Raw genomic sequence first — 12657 nt, 5'->3', positions numbered from 1 at the left:
CTCTACTATTAAGGTTTTTACAGTTTTGGTAAATATGAACCACTGCTGTAGACTTTCTCATACATGTACCCCATTATCTTTTGAATTGACCCAGTTAGTAAGGTAGTTGTATTTGTCTTAGTTATGGGATTAGCATCAGTTTATTATTAATAATTTTTAGTTCAGGAAAGTCTCTTGAAAACAACTCCTTAACCCCCTATGTTTCTTAGAGGTCTTGATAAATGATACTTGATAAATGAAACAGGGCCATTGTTTTTTTGTTGTTTTTTTTTTTTAAGATTTTATTCATCCACTTGACAGAGAGAGATCACAAGCAGACAGAGAGGCAGGCAGAGAGAGAGAGGGAAGCAGGCTCCCCGCCGAGCAGAGAGCCCGATGCGGGACTCGATCCCAGGACCCTGAGATCACGACCCGAGCCGAAGGCAGCGGCTCAACCCACTGAGCCACCCAGGCGCCCCAGGGCCATTGTTTTATGCTTCTTTAAAAAGACAAGTTATTTCTTTACAGAATAGTCTGCATTGAAGATAACTAAAGAGCTTGAATTTGAATGGATAACTGAAGAGATTATTTCTTTTTCATAAGAAAGGTTAAGCATTGTGTTGTTATTGTTTTGTTTGAAGTGAGTTCCCAAAACCTTTATTCACTTATTTTTATAATACAAAAACCTGTCTCAAATTTTTCATGAAACTGTGTGGTTTTCTACATCTTTCTTTGATGTTATTCCTTCCTACTTCAAAGGATCTGTCAGTGTAAACTTTTTTATAAAAAGAAAACAAGTTGACTTTTTGTGGAACCAGATTTCAGAATCCCATATAAAATACTGTAGTATTTTTAATTATTCTACCAGAATATTTAGTGACTTTTGTTGAGTGTGTGTTATGTGTGATATTTTGCTCAAGATTGGTATTTTTTTCTTTTTAGTGCATGATCTTACCTCCTATTTCATGAAAAATGAAAATTCTGTCAGGCAGGAGCCTCTTCAGATTTCTACCCCTTCTTACCTGAATCTTCACCTGACCTTGCTTTCCTCTTTCTTGTCTCCAAGGACAGTGCATCTGCCATTTATTTGGGTTTCCTTTAATTGGCTCAGTGACTTTTCCCATTAGTTAACATTAACCCTTGTCTTAGGAATCTTCTATGTGTTTGTACTGTAGGACTTAACCTAGAGCACAAGAACTTTGGGGAGTTCTTCAACCCCCTGAAATTGTTTGTAAAGTTTTGTATGTGTTTTTATTTTACTGAGGAGAGGACTTGGGGCTTTTAATTCTGAAGGTGGTCCTTGATATAAAGAGAATTAAGAAATAAGTTTTTCTCCTTTGTAAATAACCCTTCAACAACAGGGTCTTCCACCTTTCGCTCTACTTCTTGTCTCACAGTCATGCTTCCTAAAAGAACTCTACATTTTCTATTTCCTTTTGTTCATTACTCATTTATTAGTTCTCTTTGAATGTGCTTCTACTCCTTCTGTACCATTGAAACTACTTTCTTTGGATCATCAAAATTTTGTTATTATGAAAATGTTCTCTTGGCCACCAACTTTGTGTTGGGCACTTCTGTAGGCATTAGAGATATAAGAGTGACCAGACAAAAGCCCAGATCTCTTGGAGTTTACCTTTTAGGAGTTGGGAGACAGACCATAAACAAGTGAAAAATAAATGTAATTTCAAATAGTGTTAAGTGCAAATAGCCTGATGAGAGAGTATCTAGGAGAGAGGTTACTTTAGGGAAGAGGTCACTTTAGGGAAGAGGTCAGGGAAGACCTGCTGATATTTGAGCCAGAGAAGGAGCTGGTCATGCACAGGTCTGGGAGAGAGAGTGTTCTGAAGAGAGGGAAAGCAAGATTCCACTTCATTCCTTGAAGTGGAATGTAAAGCTGATGGGTGAAAAAGAGAGTACTAGATCTACTTAGGGAACTGAAAGCAAGAGCCAAATTATGTAGGACCTTTAAAAGTTTGGATTTTTATTCTAATTGTAGTGGGAAGGCATTGGAGTATTTTGAGCAGGATCTCATGATTTTAAAGTGATAGTTTTGATTTTGATTTGGAAAAAAAGTTGTAGTGAGCAATAGTATAAGTATGAAGACCACTTAGGGAACTGTACCAGTAGTCTTGTAGGAGAGGAATATGGAGGTGGTAATAAGCATGTTGAGAAGTAGATGGATTTGGGAAATATTTTAGAGGTCAATCTAACAGGGTTCATTTTGAGGGGGTTAGATAAAGAGTAAACAAAGGCAGTCCCTTGGGCACTGCACAAATGATGGTACATTTCACATGGGAAAGACTGGGAAGGAACATAGTAGAAGCAGGGTTGAGAGCAGAAGTGCAAGAGGGGAACTTAAGAGGTCTGTTTTAGATGTGTTAAAGTTGTGATGGCTCTGGACATTCAGTAGACACAATACAATGTGTTAAGTGCTCCAGTAGGAGTATATTCATAGTTTTGGGGGAATATGGAAAATACATCCTAAGTCTTTTTTGGGGGGAGTTGAAGTCAAAACTACTTTTTTTGGTAGTCTTTTTCTCTATATTCCCTTAGCATTCATGTGCATTCCTCTGATATGGCACTAATCCTTTTGTACTGTAATTTTTAATTTATTTTTCTTGACTTCCCTAGGCCCATTGAGGGTTGAGATTGTAGGTTTTTATTTGCTTTCCATGTTTCTTTTTCTTTTCTTTTCTTTCTTTCTTTTTTTTTTTTTTTTTTTTAAGAGGAAGAGATAGAGAAAGAGGGGAAAGGGTAGAGGAGAAGGGAGAGAGGATCTCAAGCCAACTCCATGCCCAGTGCAGCGCCTGACATGGGGCTCAGTCACACAACCCTGAGATCATGACCTGAACTGAAATCAAGAGGGATGCTTAACCAACTGAGCCACCCAGGCACCCCTGTTTCCCATCTTTCTATCCATAGGATCTAATACTGGTTCATTCTTATTCTAGCTATTTATAAATTTGTTTGACAAGTGAATAATTGTGAGTGTTAAAATATGAAACTATAAACTGAAACAGTGACAGTGGATACAGAAGAAATGTACTCAAGAGTGATTTTAGTGAAAAGATAAGTAGAACGTGATGGCCAATAATATATAGAGAGCACTTCTTGCCAGGTCGTGTTCTAAAATGCTTTACTGTAACTCATTTAATCCTCAAAACAGATCTTGGAGGCAAGTACTATTATCATTCCTATTTTATAGATGAAGCCATAGCCAGAGAAGTAACTTGCTCATGGTCATGTAGCTAAGAAGCAGAAAAGCTAACATTATGAACATAAGCACTCTGATAAAGAACAAGTTCCTAACTACTATGCTTTGTTGCTTCCTCATTTAGAATGTGCTTCTAGCTTGGGTTTTTATAATAATGATTTGCTGCTTCCAGAGTACTTTTACTTGCATCCTCTGAAATCTGTACAGGAATACAAGTTCCATTTTGATAGAGATTGTGGGAATGTGGAGGATATTCAGGTGGCCTGAGGTGGAGAACATGGCAGAAGAGACATGGGCATTTCATATATACCGATTTCTCTCCCTTTTCATTTGCCTCCAAAGCAGAGCAAGTAGCAACTAATACTGCTACTCAGTTGCTCACACTTGTCAGGTAGACTTTTGGTTTCTTCCTACTTTTAATTTCTAGTGTAACTTGATAGGTAATTTTATAGAATCTCTAACTGACTGTTTAGTTTACCAAGAAGAAGGAAAGTTCAACTTCATCTGCTTTTGTACAGTCCTTTAATATCAATCTATATAAATTTTTATTGGTACTTATTATGCAAAGAATTCTATGTAGGTTTGTAGGAGTATGGAGAGCTCTAGGACATTGCTTGTTCTTAAGATTCTAATAATTGGGATTGTGGGAAAAGATGGCAGAGGAGTAGGGAACCCTAATTCTACTGGTCCCCTGAATTTAGCTGGTTATTTACCAAACCATTCTGAACACCCATGAAATCAGCCTGAGATGTAAGAATATATATCTGGATCGGTACAAACAGAAAATCTCCAGTGATCTTGAGGTATGAAGCAGGCAGCCATGATTCTGCACTCAGATTATCAGAAGATAAACAGAAAGGGGAGGGAGCCACCATAAGCTGATGCCAGGAAGGTGATATAACACTGGAGAGCAAAAGCATCCCACACTGGGGACCTGGCACAGACTCACAGACCAGTAGCGGAGGTGAAAGGATTTCAGTGCAGCCCCCAGATAGGATCTAGGACCTGTGGGTGCACATGAGTGAACCAGGGGCTGCTTGCAATTTTAGAAGCACAAAGGGCAGAGACATGCCTGGCCCTAGGTTCTACCACTGGAATGTTGCTATGGGGCACACGACCAGGGAGGCTGCAGTTTTTAGCAGGGCAGACAGAAATGGAGACAGTGTGGCATGGAGAGCTCAGTGAAGAGCAGACTGCAATTTCTTTGTTCTGAGACCGATTTAGATGCAGTCACTTCTTCTCTGACTCTGGGAAGAGACTTGGAAAGCTGCCAGAGAATAAAAGCACCTCCGCCCCCCGCCATGGTTTTCACTAAGTTCACTCCCTCCCCATGGGACAGGGCAACTCTGCCAAGCAGGGTTGCCTGAGTAACAGCCTGGCAGTCCCCTCCCCAAGAAGAGAACCTGGAAGAACAAGAGGACGACAACCCAAAGGTCCCTGTAAAACAGGTGCATCTTGCTTGAGGCATGTTTAATGTTTTGAACTCTGTACATTCCCTCAACCACCCCCCAACAGAATGACTAAGAGGAGGAACCCCCAACAAAGAAAAGAATCAGAGACAGTGTCCTCTGCTACAGACCTAATGGATATGGATATAAGCAAGATGTCAGAAATAGATTTCAGAGTAACAATTATGAAGTCGATATCTAGGCTTGAGAAAAATATGAGCAACGATATAGAATCTCTAAGGGCAGAAATGAGATCCAATCAGGTGGAACTTAAAAATGCTATGAATGAAATGCAGTCTAAATTGGATACTCTGACTGCCAGGGTAAACAAGGCAGGAGAATGAATTAGTGAGCTGGAAGATAAGATGATAGAAAAGAAGAAAACTGAGGAGGCCTGGGAAAAACAGATTAAAACCCAAGAGATCACACTGAGAGAGAGTAATGATGCCATGAAATGTTCCAGTGTCAGAATTATTGGGATCCCTGAGGGAGGTGGAGAGAGAGTGGTATAGAAGATATATTTGAGAGGTAAGAACTTACCTAATCTGGGGATGAAGACAAGCTTTTGTGTCCAAGGGGCAGAGAGGACCCCTCCTAAGATCAAAGAGAACAAATACTCTGACATATAATAGTACAAGTCACAAATCTTAGATCCAAGGAAACAATCTTGAAAGTGGCCAGGGGAAAGAGATTTCTTATGTATAGAGGGAGAATATCAGAATAACATCAGACCTATCCACAGAGACCTGGCAAGCCGGAAAGGACTGGCAGGACATATTCAGGGTACTAAATGAGAAGAACATGCAGGCAAGGATACTTTACCCAGCAAGGCTGTCATTCAGAAATGGATGGAAAGACAAGGAACTTCCAAGACCGGCAGAAACTGAAGGAATATGTGACCACAAACTGGCCCTACAAGAGAAGTTCTATAAAAGAAGAAAGACCTGAAGTGTAATGTAGGCCAGAGATTTACAGAGACAGTCTATAGAAACAGGGACTTCACAGGTAACATCACGGCAATAAAATCTTATCTGTCAATAATACTCTCACCGTGAACAGCACATTTCATGTGCTCCCATGAAATGGCACAGAGTTGTAGGTTGGATAAAAAGACGTATCCCATCCATATGCTGTCTACAAGAGATTCATTTTGAATCTAAAGATACATCCAGACTGAAAGTGAAGGGATGGAGAACCATTTTACATACCAATGGACCTCAAAAGAAAACTGGGGTAGCAATTCTCCTATCAGACAAATTAGATATTAAGCTAAAGACTGTAGTAAGAGATACAGAAGAACACTGTAATTCTTAAATGATCTGTCCAACAAGAGGATCTAACAATTGTAAATATCTATGCCCCCAACATGGGAGCAGCCAACTACGTAAGACAGCTGTTAACCAAAATAATCATTGGTAATAATACTTTAATAGTAGGAGACCTCAACACTCCACTCTCAGCAATACACAGATCATCAAAGCAGAAGATCAATGAAGAAACAAGAGCTTTGAATGACACACCGGACCAGATGGACTTCATAGATATATACATATATAGACACCCTAAAACAACAGAATACTCATTCTTCTCAAACACACATGGAACTATCTCCAGAATAGACAACATACTGGGTCACAAATCAGTCAGAAGTGATACCAAAAGATTTGAGGTTATTCCTTGCATATTCTTAGACCACAAAACTTTGAAACTGGAACTCAGTCACAAGAAAAAATTTGGAAGGAATTCAAACACTTGGCAGCTAAAGACCATCCTGCTTCAGAATGTTTGGGTCAACCAAGAAATGAAAGAAGAATTTAAACAATTCATGAAAACCAGTGAGAATGAAAACACTTCAGTCCAGAACCTATGGGATATGGCAAAGGCGGCCCTAAGAAGGAAATAGGTAGCCATCCAAGCCTCACTCAAAGAAATAGAAAAATCCCAAATACACAAGCTAACTTTACACCTTAAAGAACTGGAGAAAGAACAACAAATAAAGCCTAAGCCAAGCAGGAGAAGAGAAATATTAAGATTAGAGAAGAGATTAATGAATTAGAGAAGAAAAATGTAGTAGAGCAGATCAATGAAACTAGAAGTTTGTTCTTTGAAAGAATTAATAAGACTGATAAACCACTGGCCAGACTTATCTAAAAGAAATGAGAAAGGACCTAAATTAATAAAATTATGAATGAAAGGGGAGAGATCATGACTAACACCAAGGAAATAAAAACAGTTATTAGAAATTATTATCAACAACTATATGCCAAAAAAATTAAGCAACATGGAAGAAATGGATGCCTTCCTGAAAACCTAGAAACTATCAAGACTGAAACAGGAAGAAATTGGCAATCTGTGTAGCCCAATAACCAGTAATGAAATTTAAACAATGATCAACCCCCCCCCCCCCAAAAAAAATGAGTCCAGGGCCCAATTTGAATTCCCAGGGGAATTCTACCAAACGTTTAAAGAAGAAATAATACCTATTCTCTTGAAGTTGTTTCAAAAAATAGAAACAGAATGGAAACTTCCAAATTCAGTCTTTGAGGCCAGCATTACCTTAACCCCAAAACCAGGCAAAGACCCTATCAAAAAGGAAAATTACAGACCATAAGTCCTGATGAATATGGATGCTAGAATTCTCAACAAGATTCTAACCAATCCAATCCAACAGTACATTAAAAGGATTGTCCATCAGGACCAGGTGGGATTTATTCCTGGGATTCAAGTGTGGTTCAACAGTCACAAATCAATCAGTGTGATAGAACACATTAATAAAAGAAAAGACAAGAACCACACGATCCTCTCATTTGATGCAGAAAAAAACATTTGACAAAATATAGCATCCTTTCCTGATTAAAACTCTTCAGAGTGTAGGGATAGAGGGAACAGTCCTCAATTTCTTAAAAACCATCTATGACAAGCCCACAGCAAATGTCAGCTTTTCCTTTAAGATCAGGAACATGACAAGGATGCCCACTCTCACCACTGTTGTTCAATATAGTGCTAGAAGTCCTAACATTAGCAATCAGACAACAAAAAGAAATAAAAGGTATCCAGATTGGCAAAGAGAAGTAAGACTCTCTCTCTTTGCAGATTACATGATACTTATGTGAAAAACCCATAAAGACTCCACCCCCAATTACTAGAACTCATATGGCAATTCAGTAACGTGGCAGGATACAAAATCAGTGCACAGAAATCAGTTGATTTTCTATACACTAATGACGTAACTGTAGAAAGAGAAATTAGGGAATCGATTCCATTACAATAGCATCTAAAACCATAAAATACCTTGGAATTAACCTAACGAAAGAGGTAAAGGATCTAGAAACTATGGAACACTTAGAAAAGAAATTGAAGAAAACACAAAAAGATGGGAAAACATTCCATGCTCATGGACTGGAAGAACTAATATTGTTAAAATGTCTGTGCTGCCTAGAGCAATCTACACTTTCAACTCCATCCTAATCAAAATACCAATGGCATTTTTCAAAGAGCTGGAACAAAAAGTTCTAAAATTTGTATGGCACCAAAAAAGACCCCAAATCACCAAGGAAATGTTGAAAAAGAAAAACAAAGCTGATTGCATCACATTGCCTTATTTCAAGCTATATTACAAAGCTGTGATCACCAAGACAGTATGGTACTGGCACAAAAAGACACATAGATAAATGGAACAGAATAGAGGACCCAGATATGGACCCTCAACTCTATGGTCAACTAATCTTTGACAAAGCAGGAAAGAATATCCAATGGAGAAAAGACAGTCTCTTCAATAAATGGTACTGGGAAAATTAGACAGCTATATACAGAAGAATGAAACTCGACAGTTCTCTTCCACCATACACAAAGATAAACTCTAAATGGATGAAAGACCTCAATGTGAGACAGGAATCCATCAAAATCCTAGAGGAGAACATAGGCAGTAACCTCTTTGACATCAGCCGCAGCAACTTCTTTCAAGACACGTTTCCAAAGGCAAGGTAAACAAAAGCAAAAATGAACTTTTGGGACTTCAGCAAGATAAAAACCTTCTGCACAGCAGAAGAAATAGTCAACAAAACAAAGAGGCAACCCATGGAATAGGAGAGGATATTTCCAAATGACACTACAGATAAAGGGCTGGTATCCAAGATCTATAAAGAACTTCTCAAATTCAACATCCAAAAAACAAATAAGTGGAAAAAAAGGGACAAAAGACATGAACAGACTCTTCTCCGAAGAAGACATACACATAGCTAAAAGACACATGAAAATATGTTTAGCATCATTAGCCACCAGGGAAATCCAAATAAAAATCACACTGAAATACCATCTTACAGCAGTTAGAATGGCAAAAATTAACAAGGCAAGAAACAACAAATGTTGATGAGAATGTGGAGAAAGGGTAACCCTGTTACACTGTTAGTAGGAATGCAAGTTGGTACAGCCACTTTGGACAACCGTGTGGAGGTTCCTCAAAACATTAAAAATAGAACTACCCTATGATCCAGCATCGCGCTCCTGGTTATTTACCCCAAAGATAGAAATGTAGTGATCTGAAGGGACACATGTACTCCAGTGTTCATAGCAGCAATATCCACAATAGCCAAACTGGGAGGAGATGAGATGCCCTTCAATAGGTGAGTGGATAAAGAAGATGTGGTCCATATGTACAATGGAATATTACTCAGCCATCAGAAAGGATGATTACCCACCATTTGCCTCAACATGGATGGAACTGGAAGGGATTATGCTAAGTGAAATAAGTCAAGCGGAGAAAGACAATTATCATGTGGTTTCACTTTTATGTGGAACATAAGGAATAACATGGAGGACATTAGGAGAAGGAAGGGAAAATGAAGGTGGGGAGATGAACCATGAGAGACTCCAGGAAACAAGCTGAGGGTTTCAGAGGGGAGGTGGACAGGGGCATGTGTTAGCCTGGTGATAGGTATTAAGGAGGGTATGTATTGCAATGAGCACTGGGTGTTTTATGCAAACAATGAGTCATGGAACACATCATCAAAAACTAATGAAGTACTGTATGGTGACTAACATAACACAATAAGAAATATATTTTTTTTTTCAAAGATTTTTATTTATTTATTTGTTAGAGAGCGAGAGTGAGCACAGGCAGACAGAGTGGCAGGCAGAGACAGAGAAGCAGGCTCCCCGCCGAGCATGGAGCCCGATGTAGGACTCGACCCTAGGACGCCGGGACCACGACCCAAGCCGAAGGCAGCCGCTCAACCAACTGAGCCACCCAGGCGTCCCAATATATTCTTTTTTTTTTTTTTTAATATTTTATGTATTTATTTTTTAAAAAAATATTTTATGTATTTATTTATTTGACAGACAGAGATCACAAGTAGGCAGAGAGGCAGGCAGAGAGAGAGGACGAAGCAGTCTCCCCTGCTGAGCAGAGAGCCCGATGTGGGGCTCGATCCCAGGACCCTGGGATCATGACCTGAGCTGAAGGCAGAGGCTTTAACCCACTGAGCCACCCAGGCGCCCCAAGAAATATATTCTAATAATTGTGTGAGGAAGACCTATCTGGAAGAAAAAAATAGCTACACAGTTTATTCTGTAACCAATACATACAGAAGTCTTAATGAAGAAGTAATCACTATTTGATGGAGAATATCGAGAACACGTCCTAAGAGAATATGGAATTCAGGCTGAGCCTCAAAAGTGTCTTTAAACAGAGAAAAGGGCAAGGCTTATGAGCAAAAGTTACTGTATATCTATAATGATAATATGAACCTATGTATAAAGAATACGGAGAATAGTTTGTCTTTTATAGAGGTATTCTTGGAGGTATCCAACGAGGAGATAAGTTTGGAGAAGTGGGAGGTGACCAAATTATGAAGAACTCTGAATGCGTGGCAGGTTACAACTTTAATTGAAGAGATCCTTGCTATTCAAAGTGGTCTCTGTACTAGCCAAATAAGGAATTACTGAGCAGCATTTTTAGAAATGCAGTATTTCAGGCCTACTGTGAATAAGAAAATTCATAAGTGATTCATATTTTCAGTAAGATTTGAAAAGTGCTATTATCGTATATAGTCTGAATCTGTTATGCTAAGTCAAATGTTTATGAGTAAAACCACTTTTTTTTAAATGTTCAGTTAGCATATAGGAACATATTTTTCAGCAGAAACTATGTAAAAAAAGATACTTAGGATTTTGACCTAAACTATATAGGCCTAAATGATTCATAAGTTAGAAATACTCTGTGAGACTTAGTGCTGAAATTCCAGGTGAGGCAGTAAGTGCTAAAATGAAGAACTGAAAAGCAGATTTATGTCTGGTTTAAGGGAGGGGAAAAAGAAAATAAGCCTGTCAGACTGCTAAGTAGTGGGTCGTACAGGGCGTAATAGAAAGTCAATGACTGGGGCATCCTGATCTTATAATTTCCCAAGTGTTACTTTGTGTAGAATAGCATCTGTGTTGCCAGGAGAGATCTAGGATTCTTACAGCAAATTCTCTCTTCCATAACATAACAGCAGGCAGCCTTGATTCAGGGAAAGAACAAATTATTTCCCTAAATTATATAATTTCTGAGATACATTGATATATAAAAAAGCACAGTATGGGGTAGTATGTATAGTACTCAAAAGTGAAAAATATTTTAACATTATTTTGTACATGTGCAAATAGGTATTTAGGACAATTTCCTAAAAGTGGAATTATTTGTACAGAAGCTTTGTGCATTTTTATTGTTGCTAGATTTTGCACAGCTGTTCTCCAGAAATATTGTATCAATTTATGCTGCCATCAGTGATGTATAAGAACGTTAAATTATATATCCAACATCCTGATCTTTGCCAGTGTGAGGTTAAAAAAATGGTATCTCAGTGTTGTTTTAATTTGTGAGATTGAATATCTTTAAATCTCTTTAAAAGCCATTTCTATGAAATATCCATATTCTTTGCCAATTTTTCTATTAGGGTATTTCATCTCCTTTTTTATTTATACGAGTTATTTCTGTATTAGGGACGTTAGCCCTTTGTGGTATGGGTAACAAACCTTTTTGTTAATATACAAAAGCAGCAATAAATAGGTAGCTAGTAGCTATTATATTGGTCAACACAGGCTTGGAAGTAGCCTGCATTATTTACTGATGACCCATATTTCCTCAGAACAGTGGTTACAAATGGGATAGGATGGGATATGTTTTTTTTTTTTTTGAAAAGCACGTTGAATATTGTAGTTTTATATTTGGAAAACACAAAAAGTTTCATAACATGGGATTTTAAGAAAGTAAAGTTTGATGAAAATCCTCTTAGCTGGTGAGACAGAGTTAAAAATAATTATATATCTAAGAATATTGTTAATTTCCAAGTATCATTGACAGTTGTGAAAAATCACAAAACTGTTTTAAACTAAATGCCTCTGTATCATTCCCATTTTTTTCCACTAGGTTACCACCAAAGAACATGATTTTGGTCTAGGGGCTCCAGTTTCTGAAACTGAAAAATACCAGAATACTCTCCAGCTAGAACAAGAAGTGAGAAATCAAGATAAATTCATCTCTGCACTGAAATTACAGGTTACATTTATTTCCCTGAATTAATTTGAGATGAGGGCCTATTTTAAAACAAGAAGATGGAGAATAAATACTAATTCAGTGTTCATTGGAATTTTATGGGTCTAAAATCATTCCATTTTTATCCTAATCATTTTGATGCATGAAGATTCAGATATATATGAGTGCAAACTATGTGGAAGTATTGTGTCCCGTGCTTTTACATACATAATCTTATTTAATTCCAACCTTGAGAAATAGTGCTGTGATTTCCATTTTACGGACATGGAAGCTAAAATTCCAAGAGGCTTAGAATTATATTTGACTAACAAGTGACAGAGCTAGGTAGCATTTGTCTGGACTCCCAAATTAGCTAGGATTTGAACCCAGTTCTCTGGAACCCAGTTCCAGGTTTGATATTTGTTTTCCTGGTGCCTGATCTGCGGTAAGGCTACTAATGAAGGCTATTAAAAGAAATTCCTCTTTTAGGAAGACGGAATAGACTT

General features: G+C 38.0%; 1 protein-coding gene across 14 annotated transcripts in view; it reads left to right on the top strand.

The window, feature by feature from the left end:
- The window catches only part of TSGA10 (testis specific 10), a 144622-nt gene that overhangs the window by 1897 nt on the left and 130068 nt on the right, over positions 1-12657 (top strand). For 12 of the 14 annotated variants that reach the window (XR_006815292.1, XM_045980485.1, XM_045980484.1 and 9 more), the window contains exon 2: positions 12047-12175. The exons of the other annotated variants lie outside the window; for them this stretch is intronic. Coding sequence is in view for 7 of the 12 variants with exons in the window: in XM_045980473.1 (XP_045836429.1) it covers positions 12047-12175 (129 nt within the window). In the remaining 5 variants the exon portion in view is untranslated. The remainder of the gene's footprint in view (positions 1-12046; positions 12176-12657) is intronic. 14 annotated transcript variants of the gene reach the window in all.

Source organism: Meles meles, chromosome 16 (genome assembly GCF_922984935.1).
Source record: "Meles meles chromosome 16, mMelMel3.1 paternal haplotype, whole genome shotgun sequence".
Lineage (NCBI taxonomy): Eukaryota > Metazoa > Chordata > Mammalia > Carnivora > Mustelidae > Meles > Meles meles.
This window is presented reverse-complemented; position numbering and strand designations above follow the sequence as displayed.